The sequence below is a fragment of the Podarcis erhardii genome, assembly GCF_964252035.2.
Source record: "Podarcis erhardii genome assembly, chromosome: 1".
Taxonomy (NCBI): domain Eukaryota; kingdom Metazoa; phylum Chordata; class Lepidosauria; order Squamata; family Lacertidae; genus Podarcis; species Podarcis erhardii.
In genome coordinates, this window is record NC_138497.1 from 36,647,326 (window position 1) to 36,667,381 (window position 20,056).

Below are 20,056 nucleotides of genomic sequence, written 5' to 3' on the forward strand. Positions count from 1 at the left end.
CACAACTAAAGCATCTATGGCCATCCAACCTTTGCTTAAAAACCTCCAAGAAAGGAGAGTCCACAACCTCCTGAGGGAGACTGTTCCACTTTCAAACAGCTCTTACTGTCAGAAAGTTTTATCTGTTGTTTAGTTGGAATGGCTCCTAACTTGAAGCCATTGGTTTGAATCTTATTCTCCAGAGCAGGAGAAAACATGCCACTACAGAGAAGGTCCATTCTCATGTTGCCATAGCTTCAGGTATTGTGGTCCTGAGTCATTTAACTCGTTATAGGTCAAAACCAGCACTTTGAATTGGGTCTGGAAACTAAGTGGCAGCCAAACCAGGACTGGCATTATACAGTGGTGCCCCGCAAGACGAATGCCTCGCAAGACGAAAAACTCGCTAGACGAAAGGGTTTTCCGTTTTTCGAGGTGCTTCGCAAGACGAATTTCCCTATGGGCTTGCTTCGCAAGATGAAAACGTCTTGCGAGTTCTTGCAAGTTTCCCCCCTTTTTTCCCCTTTTTCTAAGCTGCTAAGCCGCTAATAGCCGCTAATAGCGCTAATCCGCTAATGGCCGTGCTTCGCAAGACGAAAAAACCGCTAGACAAAGAGACTCGCGGAACGAATTATTTTCGTCTTGCGAGGCACCACTGTATGCTCAAATAGTCTTGCCCCGGTGAGCAACCTAGCCACAAAATTTGGCTCTTCAATGGCTTTAATTCAACAGCAAATGGGAGGATACTGCAATTTTCCAAGCATTTTCTCCTTATACTGACTGGCATTATTATACTTCAGCTCCATTTATATCTATTTTCCCAACCAAAAATATGGTAAAACTTTTGCATCGGTGTAGGAAGAACAGACTCCAATGCTTCAGGTGGTAGGGATGAAATGGGGGAGATGAAGATGTCCCATGGACTACTCAGTTCATAAGAACAGAAAGAGGATCTAACAGACCGATACTGCCATGGGAAGGGTGGGGAGAAAAAGAGAGAAAAGAGTTGGGTAGGAGAGCGCCAAGCCTACTCTTTGCTTTGCTTGACTCCTCTAGTAAAGTACTGAAAGATATTAATGTGAATTATGGGGAAAGTTCTACCCCACTCAGGAGAAGAAAAATATTTTCTGTACTTTCACAGAACACAACTTTCTGACTCCCAATGAAAAGAGTAATGCAATTCTCCACAGATCAACCTGTTTATAAGCAGCAATGGTACAGTTATTACCTAAACAGATGAATTGCTATAAATATGTAGCTGGAATGGCATTTGGTTCAGCATGCCACTATCTCCCTTGAGTGCATCAGCCAAGAGAAAAATGAACATTGATTTACATAAAGAAGAAAAAACTTATGTAACTTTTTCCCATTACAAAAATAAAAATTCTATAAAAGGGATAAAATGCCCCTAAATAAATTATATTAGCTTTATGAAGTATTAATTCTGAAATTAGCGCGAACGGCTAATGGCGGATTCCCTCCGAGCTCCGGAGGGAATCGGCTCTGCTGAAGACGGGTCTTGCCGTGCCGGCGACACGGGGACCCTCAGAAACCGCAGGCGCAGAAGCCTGCGGACTTGGTGACTCGGTGGGCACCTTAAGCGCCCCCTGACCCACGAAGAGCCTTTTTAAAGGCTACGGAGAGGGTACGGAGAGTGGCGTGGTGCTGAGAGTAGACCGCTACTTCAGTGGAGCGAAGCCGCGAGCCATGGCCGGAGAGCGCTGACTTTCTTCCCAAAATTCGGGCTGGATAACAAATAACCCGTGAGTAGTGGAATCTGGACTTTATAAATTTTTTACCTTTTGAATTCGGCACGATCGGGGGATGTGCTAAAGGGAAGTCCGCACCCCCTCTACTTACAGACGATTTAAAGCAAGGAACGGAGAATTAAGGCGGAAAGATTACTATTTTTATGACTTAAAAGTTTTTCATAAATTTGATTGAAGAAGTTTTTGTGCTGGAGAGAAAGGGAGGAACTTTGGAACTTTGTGTTTTATCCCCCCCCCCCAAACCCGGGAGTGTCCTGTTTGTGTGCCGGAGGAAAAAGCGAAAGGAGTTTGACAGCTGTCAAAGGAGCTGTCAAACGGGTGGATAAAGTTAAGAATCTTGTTATTTAATAACTCTCTGAATTAAAGGTGATACATTTGAACTGAGGTGGTTGGAAACAAAGTAGTGATAACAACAAAGTAACAGATTGATGGAAAAGGACTACCAAGTAACTGAAAGCCCCCTAGGGGGAATTAGTGACATTACAATGGCTGCAGAGGGAAAATTACTGGCGGAGATAGAAAAAATGTTCTTTCTCGTGGGAATTCTGCAAGAGCAGAGTATGGCTATGAACAAAGCACTTACGACCTTGAATTCTAAAACAAACAACTCTGCTGAATGCATAAAGGATATGACTGATAAGAAACCTGCAGCCGAGCAGGAAGAGATGCTCTTGGAATTGACAGAGAGGAAAGAAGGAGTGCAGACACTACAAGTGGAAAACACCAATCAGGAGTCTACACTGTTAGAGTATGAGCAAGAAGACCTTTGGATTACAAATCTGCGAAAGATGAGAAAGAAGAAGAGGGAAGTCCCTGGAGTACTTGGAATATTAAAACCAAAAAGAATAAAGCAACATGATTGGGACTTTCCTCTTGAGTATGAAAAAGTAGTTGACCTTTCGCAGCAACCACTTTTAAACATTTTGGATGGAAGAAAATTTGATGTGACTCTGACTGAACTCCTTTGGGGTCTCAGGATCAACAAAAAGGACTACCAATATAATTGGCAGAGAGGGACTAACAGAGAATTAAAGGCCTCGGACGTGAGGAATCCGGGCTAAGAACTACTTTTTGTTTGTTTTTTGGACATTTGTTTGGGAAGGGACAGAAACCGGGGCAGGGAGGGGGGAGAGAATAGAATTCTAAAATGTTATGATTTGCTTATTTGGTTAATGTGACCTATAATCAATATAATAAAGGGAAAATTTGTGGAAGGGAAGTTAGATCGACCTTAAAAAAAAAAAAAGAAATTAATGATTATAAGAGAATTGGATAAGTTGAATATAGACAAACAAAAAGAATTAAATTTTTAAAAAGAATTATTAATATGTTTAAGAGGTTAGGTAAGAACTTGATGAATTAATTATTGGAATTGGGATGTAAGAAGAGGGGGTGGGGGGAAGTCAATGAAAGAGGGTAAAGAAAATTAGGGTATGAAATTGTACTTGTTTGTTTTTGTCTTTTTGTGTGTGTTTGTTGTTATAAAATGTAAAAACCTAATAAAAATTATTAAAAAAAAAAAAGAAATGTTAGAAAAACATCTATAAACTCTATTTAAAATGTTTCCCGGAAATATGCTTTTAAGAAGTGGTTATTATTTGAATTTCAAAGGTAACTGTATCCTAAAAACAATTTCATATTTCAGAACCCCCACCTGCTTTAAGACATAATATACATTTTCTTGAAATAGTTTATTTTTATTAAGATATGTGATCAGTATTCTCCATAGGCAAGACTATAATGAGTGTCTGTGCAGATGGAGCGTTGTAATAACATGCTGTTGAATTCCACCCATATTTTATTGTATTACAATTTGAATACCATACAAATCAAAATATTATAAATTAAAAGTAGCAGCAAATATACAATTAAAAATCAATATGAATGTTTAATGTGATGCATATGCTGTCTTCAATCACAAATGCTCAAACATACCATGGACCACCTGAATAAAGCTCGCAGACCACTAGTGGTCCATGGACCACAGTTTGGGAATCTCTGGTTTGGGTTCATAAACAAAAATGAAGGATTTTTCAAAAAGAAAGTTAATATTCCCAGATTGGTAGCATGGGGAGTTGTCAAGTCTTAAAAGACTGATAAATTTATTATGGCATAATTTATGTAAGTGGACTCTAGTCTCCTTCAGATGCATAACGTTACATGTAGATGTAGAGGCCTAAAATAGTCTAACAGGGCTATATCAGCTCTGGTTAACAGCTATCCATAATTCTTTAGGTTTTCTTTTCCTAGTTAAAAAACAGCAACTTATAACCACAAGACTGTCTTGTTATTCTTTGAGTTTCTTAATATGGAACATCTACACCATCTTGTGGTGATGAATAATATTTTAATGTTTAATGTTGATAGTTGTGTCATGAACTGAATAGGAATTATAAAACAGTACTAAATATTATTCTAATGATATGTGCAGACTTCATGAAACATTCAAACAGTAAACTAAAAGCTTTTGTTACAACAGGTAAAAATGATCCTAAGTATTGGCTATATTTTATTTATTGGCTATATTTTATTTAAATTTCTATACCTCCCTTCCTCTAGGGATCACAGGGCTGTTTACAATATAAAAACTCAAAAACACATAACATAGAAAAAAACAGTTTAAAAGGCCATAGATTTTTTAATTAGCCAAAGGCCTGGAAAATGAGGAATGGTTCCTATAGATATGTAACAAAGGCACCAGGCGAGCCTTCTAGGAGAGCATTCCACAAATGGGAAGCCTCCACTGAAAAGGCCAATTCTTGCAGAGGAGGCACACGAAGAAAGGCCTAAGATGACAATTGCAGGTTTGGGGAGAGGAATTATTAAGTTATTGTGGTCCCAAGCTGTTTAAGGCTTTATAGGTCAAAACCAGCACTTTGAGTTGGGCCCGGAAAATTAATTGGCAGCCAGTGAAGTCAGGCCAGGATTGGTGTTTTATGCTCAAACTGTCTCGCCCTGGCTGCTGAATTCTGCAGCAGCTGAAGTTCCCGAACCATCTTTAGAAGTAGCCCGACATATGTGTTGCAAAAATCTAACCTAGAGGTTACCAGAGCATAGCCAACAGAAGTTAAGCTATCTCTGTCCAAACAGGGGCACAGCTAGGCTACCAGCCAAAGCTGTTGGAATGCACTCTGGACCACCTAAGCCACCTGAGCCTCAAGCAACAGCAATGGATTGAGACGTATCCACAAGGCACATTCCCTCTTCTTCAGAGGTACTGTAACCTCATCGAGTACAGGCCACTTTCCTGTCTGGCCTAAAGGAACCACCCATTAACAGTGCCTCAGTCTTATCCAGATTGAGCTTCAGTTTATTAGCTCTCATCTCACTGTTATTACTGCATCCACTATGCACATCACACAAGTTCAGTGGTCTACAAATATGGTAACCAACGCATATAAAATCCACCTCACCAGAAAGCAAGTACAAAAGCAATGTACTTGTAGAGCAGCAAGTGAAAAACCAATCTCACTGACTACTAGAAATAATGAATGGTTATGAAGTCTAGCCAAAATTTGAGGAATTTGACAGCACAACTGTCATTATGTGAAAGTTAGGTAGTAACCAAATTTGTACTACAGCAGACCACAGCCTCAAATCACATTCATAAACAGTTATAATGGGAGGGAAATTATGGTTCAAACTAACAGCTGTTTTGCACATGTAAGGATTTCTGTTTTCCTTTATGTGGAAAGAAATGGGTTTTTGGCAGTTTTACCAGCCATGGATGGGGAATCTGTGGCTCTACAGATGTTGTTACTCAAACTCCCATCAGTTCTAGCTAGCATAACTGATGGTCAGGGATGATGGGAGTTGTCATCCAATGCTATCTGGAGAGAAACAATTTCCCCATTCCTGTCTTAAGGCAAGCACTGAACCAAAGTTTTACATTACTGAGCTGGTAATAATAATAAACAAAGAATATATAGTCACAAAAAACAAGTTTCTTACCAGTACATCGTGCACTAAGGCTTGGTAGGTCCAAGTATGGTGTAGAGGAGTTGCCAAATCGATGTTTCTGTCAACAAGTACTAAGAGAGGTCTCTGGAAACTAAATAAAAATATTAAGTTAATAACCTGAAACATATTTGGAATATTTCTGTGGCCAAATTCATTGCCAAACCCTGCAGAATAGTTACGAAATATGAAGCATTTTGCCACCTGCTATATAATAATAATAATAATAATAATAATAATAATAATAATAATAATAATAATTTATTTATACCCTGCCCATCTGGCTTGGTTTCCCCATTTTAAAATCATTCCATCTTTTAAAAATCATGTAGAATGTTTTTCTCTCCTTAGGATTTTAAATCCCAATATTGCTATATCTTCCAGCTAAGCAGATGAAAAGCAATGACATGCTGCAAATCTGCAAAGCATGAATACATATAGGACTTTAAAAAGGGCTGCTGAAAAATACAAGGAGATGTTGATACCTGAATTGTCCAGCTCCAAGTGTGTCACCTGTGAAAAGGCTGTTTCTGGCATCTCTGAGGTTCTCCCGGAGTTTCTTATCTAGTTTCTGAAAAAGATTTTATCAGAGCTTTCATATATCCATAAAGGTAAAGGTAAAGGGACCCCTGACCATTAGGCCCAGTCGTGACCGACTCTGGGGTTGCGGCGCTCATCTCGCTTTATTGGCCGAGGGAGCCAGCGTACAGCTTCCGGGTCATGTGGCCAGCATGACTAAGTCACTTCTGGCGAACCAGAGCAGTGCACAGAAACACTGTTTACCTTCCCGCCGGAGCGGTACCCATTTATCTACTTGTACTTTAACGTGCTTTCAAACTGCTAGTTTGGCAGGAGCAGGGACCGAGCAACGGGAGCTCACCCCATCGTGGGGATTCGAACCACCAACCTTCTGATCGGCAAGTCCTAGGCTCTGTGGTTTAACCCACAGCGCCACCTGCATCCCCATATATCCATAAATATAGCTAAATATAACAGAATGAACCTGTCAATTTCCCCACAGCCTATATGAGGATGAAGATGAAAATAATGAGAAAATGGCCCATGATGAAATAACGGTAGAGAGATAACCAGCTTGAGATTACCTTCTGGAATTGAAAAGGTGGGGTATAAATATCTCAATAATCAAGGAAAGCTGAAAGATCCAAACTTGAGAATGGAGCATTTTAAACTTACTGTGAATGCTCCTTTTGGGAATGTGAGGGAGACACTGGGCTCAGTAAACACTGGCTAAAGATCCACTACCCAGACATAGACAGGGGTAAGGTTATGAAAGTAAAAGCTTAGCAGCCAACCCTCACATCCTGCCTCCAGTTCCTGCCCTGTTGCCAAGTTCTTGCAGACTTTAAGGAAGTGAAAACCGGGAGACAAAACCAAGAGGAAATTCAAGAAGAATTGTAATCAGGAGAAGAAAAAACTATGAAAAGGCATGACACAAAGAGGATGTCTGACAAGCTCAAATGTTGGTGAAATTGCTGATATAAAAAGGAGCCAACTGAAAAGGCAAGGTCAAATAGAAAACTGGATGCCACTCAACCACAAGGATTGGTCAGAAGGTCTTGTGTGTCCCCCCAAAAGCAGCATTCACATTATTCAATGGTTTGTGCTCTGTGAGAGCCCTTCAGTAAACAATGGGATGTGCTCAAGCTACTCATCATAAACCAGGTACAGTGGTGCCTCACAAGACGAAATGAATCCGTTCCGCGAGTCTCTTCGTCTTGCGGTTTTTTCGTCTTGCGAAGCAACCCTATTTAGCGGCTTAGCGGCTTAGCGCTATTAGCGGCTTAGCGGCTATTAAAGGCTTAGCGGCTTAGCGGCTATTAGAAGCTTAGCGGCTTAGAAAAAGGGGGGGGGAGCGAAAAAAATTGCAAGACTCGCAAGACGTTTTCATCTTGCGAAGCAAGCCCATAGGGAAATTCGTCTTGCGAAGCGCCTCGAAAAACGGAAAACCCTTTCGTCTAGTGGGTTTTTCGTCTTGCGAGGCATTCGTCTTGCGGGGCACCACTGTAACTGTGCTACAAATCTCCAAAACAGAACCATTAGCAGAGTGAGCAGCAAATGCTGCTGAAGTCCTGGTGGAATGAGCTGAGCTGTGGTGTTTCAAGGTGAGGGATATGTTGGATCTCATAAGCCACTACAATAGATGTTGAAAGCTTTGCTAAGGTGGAGCAAGACAAACAGGATGTAACAAAGGCGTGTGTCACTGTGGTAAAATCAGACATCAGATTTCCTGTACTGTTTCTTTTGCACAGCTAATCTTATTTGTTCTTGTTTTCCCCCCAGAAGGAATCTTGAATGCCCAGGCTGAGATAAACTAACCTATTCCAAGCAAGGCAGGGAAAGGAACTGGAGCCAATATGAGGGGTGGCTGCTAAACTCTTTCATTTTATTATTCCTGCCTGTCTTTGGATGGGACTGAACCCATTGTTTACTGAAGGGCTCCTGCATGCTCATAGAGAAATGTCATTTTCCTATGAGCCATCAAAATTTTGTGATCATGGTTACATTAGATGTCCCACTTATCTAACACTTCCATTGTTATTGTGATGACTATGTGAACAGCATAGACACCTTTGGTGTCACTTTTATTGCATAGCAATGCTACACCATTCTGCAATCTTTTCTTTTTCATGTGTTACCGTCTTTGAAGGCTGAGTGTTCATACACTCCCTCCAAAACGATTTAAGTTCATCTACATTCTGCCTTTATTCTTTCATGGAACTCTTGGAAGTGTACACAGGGTTCTGATATTATCTCCCATCCAAACACTAAGGCGATCCAAATCTTTTCATAAGAAAGCTTCTGGAAACAACAAAGTCTTAAGTTGGCACTGAAACTCAGTACAGACTGTGCCAGATTGCTTTTTCTATACAAAAAGCAACACACAATTTCCTGTTGAGGACAGTCTGACACTGCCAGTCACCACTAGACATGCCTGAGTGGCATATTGCAAAGATTAGACCGGGTATAAGGAATAAGGTGATCTTTTAAGTACACTACCCCTAGTTCATGTACAAATACACTGTGTTCTCAGTTCATGCCCTTGAGAGGCACCAGATTACATATGGGCCATTTTTAAAAAGGGGACAAACAGGCCTTTCCACTTTATATCACAGCTATCTCCTCCCTTCCCAAGTATTACTGTTTTAAAAATATTCCACTATTGTTGCAAGCTAGCATAAGCTCAGTACTAACCCCACAATCTTATGCACACTTAACTGGAAGTAAGTCACGCTGAACTGAATAGGACTTGTGTCTAAGTACACATGCATAGGGTTATGCTGGACCAATAAAGAAGCTCTATCTTACAAAGAACTCAATATAATTTAGAGTTCTTCCACCACTGCTGCCGCTTTGCCGTGCGTGTGGGGAGGGCTTCCCCCTGCTAGCCCATTCTCCATCTTGGGCTTGGGGACGGGCCCCAGACTCCACCTCAGCACAAAAGACTCCAAGTAGGCCCGGGACACTGCTGCTGCCGCTTTGCCGGTGAGTCTTGGGGAGGACCGCTCCCCCTGCAAGCCCATTCTCCATCTTGGGCTTGGGGGCGGGCCCCAGACTCCACCTCAGCATATAAGGCTTCAAGGAGGCCCGGGACACTGCTGCTGCCGCTTTGCCGGTGAGTCTTGGGGAGGACCGCTCCCCCTGCAAGCCCATTCTCCATCTTGGGCTTGGGGACGGGCCCCAGACTCCACCTCAGCATATAAGGCTTCAAGGAGGCCTCGGAACACCACTGCTGCCGCTTCGCCGTGCGTGTGGGGAGGGCTTCCCCCTGCAGGCCCACTCTCCATCAGGCCTTGGGGCGGGGCCTACGCTCATCACTGCCGCACCTTTGGGGACATTGGTGCTGCGGCAGCGGTTGTTTGAAGTGTTTTTATATGTTTTAAACTGTGTGGGTTTTTTGTTTTGTTTTGCTTTGTTGTACCACCATAAGCGGTGATTTTTATCCATGTATTTTTATTTTGTTTTGGTCTATTTTGGGTTGGGGTGGGGTGGTTGTGGAGTGGGGTGGGGATCGGCTTTATTTTCGTATAATTGTTTTTGTCTGTTTGCTTTTATATTCTGTAAATGGAGGTGAGCCTGAGGCTTGGGATTCCTACTGTGGAGGGGCAAGGGAGGTATGGCGGTGGGGGCAGATGTCATAGGCGAAGGGGATCGAGATACGGATATGCTCGTACCTCTTCCAATCTGCGCCCCATCCCGAGAGACGAGGGTAGGGTGAGCAAGGATTACTCACCTCCGTCACTGGTGTTGTGCAATGCCAGGTCTATAGGCAACAAAACCGCCACCCTGCGAGATTTCTTTACCTCGCAGGGGGTCGACCTGGCTTGTGTGACGGAGACCTGGGTGCGCGAAGGGGTAACTGTTACCTTACGAGAGATGGCGCCCCCGGGTTTCTCCGTCCTCCACCAGTCGCGGACTGTGGGCCGGGGGGGAGGGGTGGCGTTATTAATCCGGGAAGATTGTCCTTTCAGGGCTCTACCATCGCCATCGATCCCCGGCATTGAATGTGTTGGCCTAGTGTGGGGCTCCGAGGTGAGCTTGGCTGTCTGGCTGGTGTACCGGCCACCCAGCGCACCAGCAGCCACCCTGTCAGGCCTGCTGGAGGCGGTGGCCGGCTGGGCCTTGGAGTTCCCTAACCTATTGGTATTGGGGGACTTCAACATCCATGCTGATGCCACTCCCTCCTCGCAGGCTCTGGACCTGGTGTCTTCCATGGCGACACTAGGGCTCTCCCAGTTTGTTTCGGGCCCCACACATCAAGCAGGCCACACGCTGGATCTGATCTTTGGCGTCGGTATAGATGTGATCATGTTTCCTTCGATGAAGGTGCCATGGTCTGATCACTATGCCCTGAAAGCCAGGATTGACGTTCCACCCCCACCCTGCTTGGGTGGCGAGCCAATTTGGGCTCGCCCGCAAAGGCTGATGGACCCTGATAGATTCCGTCAAGCCTTGCGGGACCTTTCTCCCCCTGGCGACTCATTGACTGAGCTTGTTGAGGCCTGGAATACCCAGCTCCTGGCAGCCATCAATGAGATCGCACCTAAGCGCCCTCTGCGACCCCGCAGAAACTGGGCTCCCTGGTTTACCGAGGAGCTCCGGAAAATGAAGCGGGACCTCAGACGGCTAGAGCGAGTATGGCGGGGTGCCCGTGACGGAGCCTCAAGAACATCTTATAGGGTTTTTATGAAAACCTATGAGATGGCAGTGAAGGCCGCTAAGAAGTCTTACTTCTCGGCCTCCATTGCATCCGCTAGCTCTCGCCCGGCGCAATTATTTAGTATAATTCGGTCTTTAACGTCCCTCGAAGGACAGCCAAATTTAAATAACAATTTGACACACAGCTGTGAGGCATTTGCGAGCTTTTTTGCGGAGAAGGTCTTGTTGCTCCGCCATGACCTCCCTGCCAATTTGGATACAATAAAGGAACTGGAGGCCCCTCGACTGTCCTCGGGTCCAGTATTGGACCACTTTGACCGGATATCCCCAGCTGATGTGGACAGACTCCTCCGAGCTGGAAAGCCCACCACATGTCCTCTCGACCCGTGCCCGTCCTGGCTGATTAGAGCGTGTCCAGACGAGGTGCGGGCCCCCCTGGGGGATATCATCAATCTGTCCCTTGGCACCGGGACATTCCCAGGGGAACTGAAGGAGGCAGTGGTGCGCCCGCTCTTAAAGAAAACATCATTAGATCCCTTAGATCTATCCAATTACCGCCCGGTTTCGAATCTTCCATTCCTGGGTAAGGTGATTGAGAGAGCGGTTGCTGAACAGCTTGGTAGGTTTCTGGATGAAACATCGGCTCTGGATCCATTCCAGTCCGGCTTCCGCGCTGGTCATGGGACTGAGACGGCTCTGGTCGCCCTAACAGATGACCTCCGCAGGCAGCTGGACCGAGGCGGGTCGGGGCTGCTGATTCTTCTAGACCTGTCAGCAGCCTTCGACATGGTCGATCACGAACTCCTGGACCACCGCCTTGCCGACGTGGGGATCCAGGGCACAGTCCTTCAATGGCTGCGCTCGTTTCTCTCCGGTCGGGGACAGAGGGTGGCGCTTGGGGGGGAATTGTCATCCCGCCACTCCTTGGTGTGTGGCGTGCCCCAGGGTGCAATACTCTCCCCAATGCTTTTTAACATCTTTATGCGCCCCCTCGCCCAGCTTGTCCGGAGTTTTGGGCTGGGCTGCCATCAGTATGCTGATGACACCCAACTCTATCTGTTGATGGACGGCCACCCGGACTCTGCCCCAGACACACTGATCAGATGCTTGGAGGCTGTGGCTGGATGGTTACGTGGGAGCCGGCTGAAGTTAAATCCTTCGAAGACAGAGGTCCTCTGGCTGGGACGGGACGACGGGGGGCTGAGGGGGCAACTCCCATCTCTTGCGGGGGTGCAATTAGTGCCAGCACCGTCCGTTAAGAGTTTGGGTGTAATCTTCGATACCTCCCTCTCTATGGAGGCGCAGATTGCAGCTATAACAAAGGCGGCATTCTTTCATCTCCGCCAAGCTAAGCAGTTGGCTCCTTACCTCTCACGCCCCGACCTAGCCACTGTGATCCACGCGACGGTCACCTCCAGACTGGATTATTGTAACTCGCTCTACGTGGGGCTGCCCTTGAGACTGACCCAGAAACTCCAGCGGGTGCAAAATGCTGCAGCGAGACTCCTTACGGGGTCTTCGCTTAGAGATCACATTCATCCGGTGCTATACCAGCTGCACTGGCTCCCGGTGGAGTACAGGATCAGGTTTAAGGTGCTGGTTTTAACCTTCAAAGCCCTATACGGCCTAGGGCCCTCGTACCTACGGGACCGCCTCTCCTGGTATGCCCCACAGAGGAACTTACGATCTTCAAATAAAAACATCTTGAAGGTCCCAAGCCACAGAGAGGTTAGGCTGGCCTCAACTAGAGCCAGGGCTTTTTCGGCTGCGGCTCCAACCTGGTGGAACGCTCTCTCACAAGAGACAAGGGCCCTGCAGGACTTGACATCTTTCCGCAGGGCCTGCAAGACAGAGCTGTTCCACCTGGCCTTTGGTCAGGGCGCAGCCTGACTCCCTCCTCTGGCAATCTTTACAAAACTTTAGTTTATGGTTGCCATCAATTTTGATTTTAATTCATTTTAATCCATTTTTATAATGTTTTATAATGTTGTACTGTTTTAGTGTTGTTAGCCGCCCTGAGCCCGGCTTCGGCTGGGGAGGGCGGGATATAAATAAAATTTATTATTATTATTATTATATCCTCAACCTTGTCTGAAGAGACAACACTTTCATATGCCACTAGCTTTCCTTCCTAGACTACAGGAGTGCATGCCAGGATGTAATCAAAGACACATAAGACACATGCACCTAGAAGCAAGGGGGCACTGCATACCCAGGTCAGTTAAGAGGCAGCTAGCCAAGAACAACATACAATCCAAGACATGGGAAGTACTCAAAGGTGGTGGAATGCTCCATGATGGAGAAACCACCACATCAACCTAACCTCTGCTGGCTTACCATTAGCAGGAGCTGGTTGAGCAGATTTTCCTGATAAGGCCTTTTAAAACTATTCCCTCCTACTGGAACCAATGGGAGGGAAAATAATTATGCCCAGAGTTTGCATACTTCTTAAATCGTGCACAGAGTGCACAAGCCTAAGGCTGGTTTATGTAGCACTAAACCATAGCTTAATGCTATGTCCAAACCCAGAAATTCTACTGCACATGTCTTCCTAAGAATTGCAGTGGATAAAAACATTCTTAGATTGTGTCTGTTTAGCTTGGGACACACAAGTGGAGTTACCATGACAATGTAAAGTTACACTGATCGTTCTGTCTCCTCTGTGATATAGCTCAGTAAAAACAATTGTCTGTCTGCTGTTCGGCTTTCAGTTAAACAGTGATTCTCCCTTCATGATGCCTGTCATACATATTTCAAAAATTAATTCAGTTGGGATATTTCACAACTCACCACTGCCACCATTTCTGCTGCTGTTCCCCTTGAACATCGGATTATTGGAATAGCTCCTATTAAAAAATAAAAATTGATTTTTTGGGGGAAATGCTGTTATAGAGTCTACTACGTTTCTTTTAGGATAAATGGCTTTTATATTGCCTGCTACCAAGTTAATTTTATTAAATAAATATGGGTTAATAATATTTAAACAAAGCTTATGAAAACTTTCTAAAGTGCTGAGAAATTCCCTTATTCAGAGGGAATTTTTGAGCATTTTTTAAAAGGCTAGCCAATAGGAGATAGCTAGACACCTCTCAAGCTGTTAAATGTATTTCTTAGTTCTCCAAAGGGATAATTTTGCAGACCTAATACAGGACATATCTACTTTATATCTTCCAGGAGATTTAAGTAATTGAATTGTTTGAAGCCACATTCTGAAACATCACATCTTGAGTGACAGATTATCATTGTCATAACAGGACATGCAAACTTAAATAGGGAAGCTTTTCCTGAATAATTCTTAATTTTTAATCTTTAGCCAGATACAGATGGGTAAATCGTAAGCTCTGAGTTCAAACAATTCATCTATCAAGAGCATCTAATATCTATCAGTATCTTTAAGTTCTACAAATTATTAAATGTTCAAAGAGAATAACATGAAATCATATCATACTGTTGCTGTCCTCGGTCTAGGACTCTATTTCTTTTTTGACAACATTTACAGAAGAAATCCTTATTTTACAAAGTCCAAGCCAGTGCAGAAATGAGGTTGTATCCAATGAACTGTTCTACCAACGCATGGACTTCCACTTCTCGCAAACCCTCTCAAATCTGTTCTCCCAAGTCTCTATAGCAGATTCAGGGAGGTGTGCAGGGAGAGGAGCAGTGGGACAGGAAGAACCTTTTCTCAATTACTTTGCTATACAACACCCATAGGGTTGGATCCACAAAATCCAAGTGGAAGTGGGTGGGCAGAATATGATTTCTCCATAGCAGCTCCCAAAAGCCTCTCCAGAGGTCTGGAGGATACTGCTGAATGCGGCAGGAAGCTGAGGGCAAAGGGGAGGTCCCTGAAAATGTGAAAATTTCTGCATGAGCAAATTCACTTAACCATTGATCTGTACAATTCCTATGCTTTCTTCTCCTCTCTTCCAGCTGAATTCACCCTCACTTCATGTTTCACTACTATTCATGGTGCAAAATAGTATGTGTGCCAATGTTAATTCCAAGCATGATGAACCAGCTTCAAATTCTTTTTTGAAACTCTGCTTTATAACAGCATTTGAAGCTGGTTTGCAAACTCTAGGAATAGGTAACCATGAATAGAGCTCAATTCAGTAAAAACAATTCAGGGCACTGGGCATTTTTGAGGAAGAGGTGGCTCGCTTTATCCTAACCACCTCCTTCGAATGACATATGACCTAATGTAGAGGGAATTTCACAGCATTCCTTACAGAGGTATGATATTTAAGAAACCAACACACTTACCAAGTGTAACAAAAAAACAGAAAAGGCTGTCTACAATTGTATCCATTACAGTCTCCATTTCCGTGTCTGTTATATCTGGTCTGTTGATGGCTGCAATACCAAAAGGGAGAGGAGGGAAAAAATCAGATTACAGTGGTATCTCGGGTTAAGTACTTAATTTGTTCCGGAGGTCTGTTCTTAACCTGAAACTGCTATGCGCTTGTGTGGAGAATGCTCACATGTGCCGCTGTACCTCCTCTCCCTTACAACTGCTGACAGTGTGTCAAGCCACTTCTACTTCTCTTTCCAAAACAGTGGCAAACAGTTCATGTGGCTTGAGGAGAAACAATGTGGTGATGGCAAACTGGAAAGGGGAGAGAGGGAAACTGCATGGCATGGCACCAATTTACCAGCTTCCCCCACCCCTCAGTCTTCCAGGACAGGCCCTACAGTCTTCACATTTGAGTTACAGTGGTACCTCATGTTAAGTACTTAATTTGTTCCGTACTTAACCTGAAACTGTTCTTAACCTGAAGCACCACTTTAGCTAATGGGGCCTCCTGCTGTTGCTGCGCTGCAGGAGCCTGTTTTCTGTTCTTATCCTGAGGCAAAGTTCTTAACCTGAAGCACTATTTCTGGGTTAGCACTGTGTGTGACCTGAAGCATATGTAACCTGAGGTACCACTGTACTGTATAAATTAAGCCTATGTGTCATTCACTCTAGATTAAAAGCTGAAAATTCTAGCAGACCAAAACAATCTTAAAATTCCAGGGTGTATCCAGTGCTGTCTGTTGTGTGAGAGGTTATCACCTTAATCTCTCCCCCCTGCAGCCTTGTGTGCACCCTCAAAATTTGCCCCAAAGGGATGAAGGAGAGGAAGCAAATTTGGGGGGCACGTAGGGGGCTGCAGGGGTGATGAGAGGAAGCCGCAACCTTGTCGCATGAGCAGCAGTCTGATTGCATGTTGGATTCTACCCTCCATTTATGTTTCTTGCCTGATAGTAAAGATATATATCCTGGGTCTATGACACAAAAATAAGTTACTCGGTCTAAACAGCAGAAAGCACTTTATGTGCTTACTTTCATAAACTTCAATAATCCATTACAGCTCAATAATAAATGTAGGCAAGTAATCAAGGCGAATAATGGAAAATGAAATCAGTAGCAAAACTCCACCCCGTCACCAGCATTAGAATGTCTGCGTGCACATACAGAATTACATTATACACCTTTATGTGCTCTTAAAATGCTAGACATTTAACAAAATAACTGTTTTAGAATAATCCACCTACCACGATACGAAACAAGCTCCTTGTTTTGATTGCATAATAAAAACATATCATCTTCCAAAGTAATGAAGTTGAGATATTGGTCAAAAACCTATACATCAAAACAAAGGGATCGTTAGTAAGAATAACATGTAAATGATTAGTTTATATTAAATCAGTAATATATCAAAACATTATTTTTATTTAAGGAACAACAAGGGCTTATATGCAATAGCAGTATTATCTTTGCAAAATAGTTCCAACCTGCACAAATTGAAATACCCAATTTTGCCAACTCCCAACTTAAGAACCCCACACTTCAAAAAACTTGTTGAATCAGTTTTGAAAGTAACAGGTGCTCCAATATGAATGTTTGGAGTAATGTACTTTACCTTAGCTACTTGTGCTACTGCACTGGCACCCAGAGCAGCATTTGCAATATCTTCCAGTTTACTTCTTGAAATGGCAGAAATAAAATTTAAATAATAATATTCGTAAAGCTGGTTTCTAAGATCCTGAAAGAAAAAATGAATGTTAAAAACACCAGAATTTTTAGACAAAAAGTATACTTTAAGAATGAAATCCTTTACTATACAGTAGTGCTTCTAAAATTTAATCTCCTATAAGGCAGCATAACCCATGCCAATAACAGACAATAGACCCATTTAATATTATCCAAGTATCCACACTTCAAACCAAAAATTAACAGAATATGCCATTTCTTTATTTAGCCTGTTTTGACCCCAGTAAGAAGCTTTTCTTCTGAGCTCATTTGGGTAAATTTTGAATATATTGATTAGTTCATTTTTCTGCACATTGTGTTATTGCATCTGTCCTGGATTAGATCTGTCTAGAGAAGAACAAAGTCTGAGATTTGAGTTTAAAAGCCTCTGCAGTGTCTGCATGTGTCCTGCAGGTGTCAGCAGTGTTAAATTGATATGCCGGACATTCATTCACTAAAAACTGCAATCCTAAATTGCACCAATACAAAGGTTGTGGCCTGCCCTGTATGGGCTTTGATGGGAGAAAAAAATAATGTATGCAGCCTGATTATATATAATTCCACTAATACCATCTGTTGCCTCAGCTTGTATAATATACATTAAATCTACAGGAATGGGGCATAATGAATCATTTTCATGGGCATGGTTCCAGAAATCACTCCAAGAGATATCTCAGATTATGAAATGTTACATTCAAATCACCTGAAAACCTTAATCAAATTAAGAATGTTGCAACAATTTTGGCTCACATTCTTTACAAAAGGTGAAAATCATATTGTCATAATGCTCAGAGGTTGGGGTAAAAGAGAATGAAGGTTTTTTCCCCATGTGAAAAGGAGATTTGAGTTACACCTGATATTCACTGCTATATCAATTTCTGGATTTTAAGAAAAAGTTAAGCAAGCCAGCCAGTGTTACAAATTGAGATATGAAAGCTAGGAGCTAAATGCACCTTAAACCTAGGTTATGGGTGCAATAACGGAATGTCTAGGCACACTTTTTTATAACAAGAATACAAAGCTGAAAATGAATGAACTGCAGCTAAAATATTATGCTCATTTTTCACATGATCTGGTCCTTCCCCTGCCCACCCCCCTAATATTCTTAAGAGGGTCTCTTGTCCAGTCTTCTGAGAGTAGCTGGAAGTGGGGAGGCAGAAAAAGGTCTTCCTTTCCTTCCACTCTGCAGTTTGAAATCTTAGGCACAGTACTGCGCCCAGAGCTCAGAAGCTGCTCATGCTAATGAAATTCCCTGTTGCAAAATGCGCCTAGAACAATGGGAGCTTCGAACACTTGACACCTGATATATTCGTAGACACTAGCACAGGTAGTAGATAGACTTTAAAAGTGCAAGGAAAGTAGTGAATAATCATACAAGACAACACATTTGCAGGGGCTACAGCAGTAGTAGCAAGCTGTCTCTCCTAACTGCCAACGACACTTAAGAACCTCTCAGATCCATAGCATAACCACTGTCAGTAGTAAGAGTATTTTCTAAGCAGTTGGCTCATCACTGGATTTGCTGATGTGGAGTACATGCTGCAAACATTGAAGTCACAGCCCTAACATCTATGCAGCTGAAACATAAACACTACCTTTTATCTGGCAGTAAAACAAAGTCCAGTTTCTTGTGTTACAACATGAATTTTTAAACTCTTACAATGGACATTAAGAACATCACACTACCTGGCACAGCCTGTCAATATTTTCTTCTGTTGGCATTACAAAATAGATTGCTGGAACGTCTGGAATAGAATCTCGATCGGAGTGCAGAAGACTGGAAATTAAAGAACAAGCTTCATTTGTGAACTGTTTTTACTCTTTCTTGAAACAAATGGAACAACAACAAAAAGCCCTAGAAACAAAAAAGGCTTCAACAGCTTCAATCCTATGCACACTTGCTTAGGGCAGAGCTTGACCGTGCAATCAGCCTTCTTCCAAATAATCATCTATTGGATTGGGCACACGGCACTTTCTACATAATTTGCTGATGCAGAAGTAATGCTAGTTTTTCTTTAATTGCAGTTTAACCGAAAGCCTGCCCAAGGAAGGTGTATTCCTTTCTCTCCTGTTCCCTTAACTATAGTTAAGCAGTTTGTTGACCACACATCATGAATTGCAATCAAGGTTAACCACGGCATCTCAGTGTACCCATTCATAGCTTGTATGATTAGTCTGAAAAAAGGAAAATGAGCTGTCTCAGGTGTTTCAAAACTATGACTTGAAAAGGTAATTGCATAGACATAAGTATAATGAAAATATATTTTTCAGATATGCTCTTACTGTATGCCCAGTAACTTGCAAAATTAAAACTGCTTTCAGCCTTCTCTTAATTTTGTAATCAATGTAATGGATTTATGTACTGTTTTAGGTAAAGACTGGCATACTTAGACATGCCACAGCTTCAGTCTGCTCTTTACAAGATACATCACTGTAAGCATAACTAGCATCCTTCAGCCTGCCATTATTGACCAGTTACCCAGCTGGTGGTTTAACATCCAACCTTATCCTCCTCACCATAAAAAACCACGTTTTTTCAAACAACGTATAAAGTAACACAACTGCAAAACGTATACATATAGATACATACAGATGTAAAGTAATGCCCATGTCTCTTAATTCTTTCACTGACAATAATGGAGATATTATATCTTGGCCAAATCTGTCATAAATGAGAACCTGCAACACAAAAATACCTATTAGCATAATTCCAGTAAGGAACATGACATATTTGGGGGAGAGGATAGGACTCTTTTGAGGTCAACCAATCAGAGAGGAAGAAGAATGCTACGGTCAGGTTTTATTAGTTGCATACACACTAAGCAAACTAGAAAGCAATGTCAGTGCATGGATCACCATTCACTTCAGTGGGGCCTGAGCAGAGGTTGTGCAGCAGCTTTATGTCCATGAGCTTGTAATTATTTAACAGATAAAGGGGTCTTAAGCAACATTTCAGATCTGAAGGAGTCAGTCACATTCTCATATGCTTTGAAATAAATACAGTGGTACCTCAGGTTAAATACGCTTCAGGTTACATATGCTTCAGGTCACACACAGTGCTAACCCAGAAATAGTGCTTCAGGTTAAGAACTTTGCCTCAGGATAAGAACAGAAAACAGGCTCCTGCAGCGCGGCAACAGCAGGAGGCCCCATTAGCTAA

The 20,056-nt window shown here is 42.9% G+C and overlaps 1 protein-coding gene across 2 annotated transcripts in view; it reads right to left on the bottom strand.

Moving 5' to 3' along the window:
• SCFD1 (sec1 family domain containing 1) overlaps positions 1-20,056 on the bottom strand; it is a 47,205-nt gene that overhangs the window by 23,831 nt on the left and 3,318 nt on the right. The window contains exons 3-10 of one of the 2 annotated variants that reach the window (XM_081861364.1): positions 19,487-19,575; positions 18,583-18,673; positions 16,787-16,909; positions 16,419-16,506; positions 15,147-15,236; positions 13,674-13,729; positions 6,191-6,276; positions 5,700-5,799 (exon numbers count right to left, since the gene is read on the bottom strand). In XM_081861364.1, coding sequence (XP_081717490.1) covers positions 5,700-5,799; positions 6,191-6,276; positions 13,674-13,729; positions 15,147-15,236; positions 16,419-16,506; positions 16,787-16,909; positions 18,583-18,673; positions 19,487-19,575 — 723 coding nt within the window. The remainder of the gene's footprint in view (positions 1-5,699; positions 5,800-6,190; positions 6,277-13,673; positions 13,730-15,146; positions 15,237-16,418; positions 16,507-16,786; positions 16,910-18,582; positions 18,674-19,486; positions 19,576-20,056) is intronic. The other variant, XM_081861365.1, reaches the window with a different exon arrangement.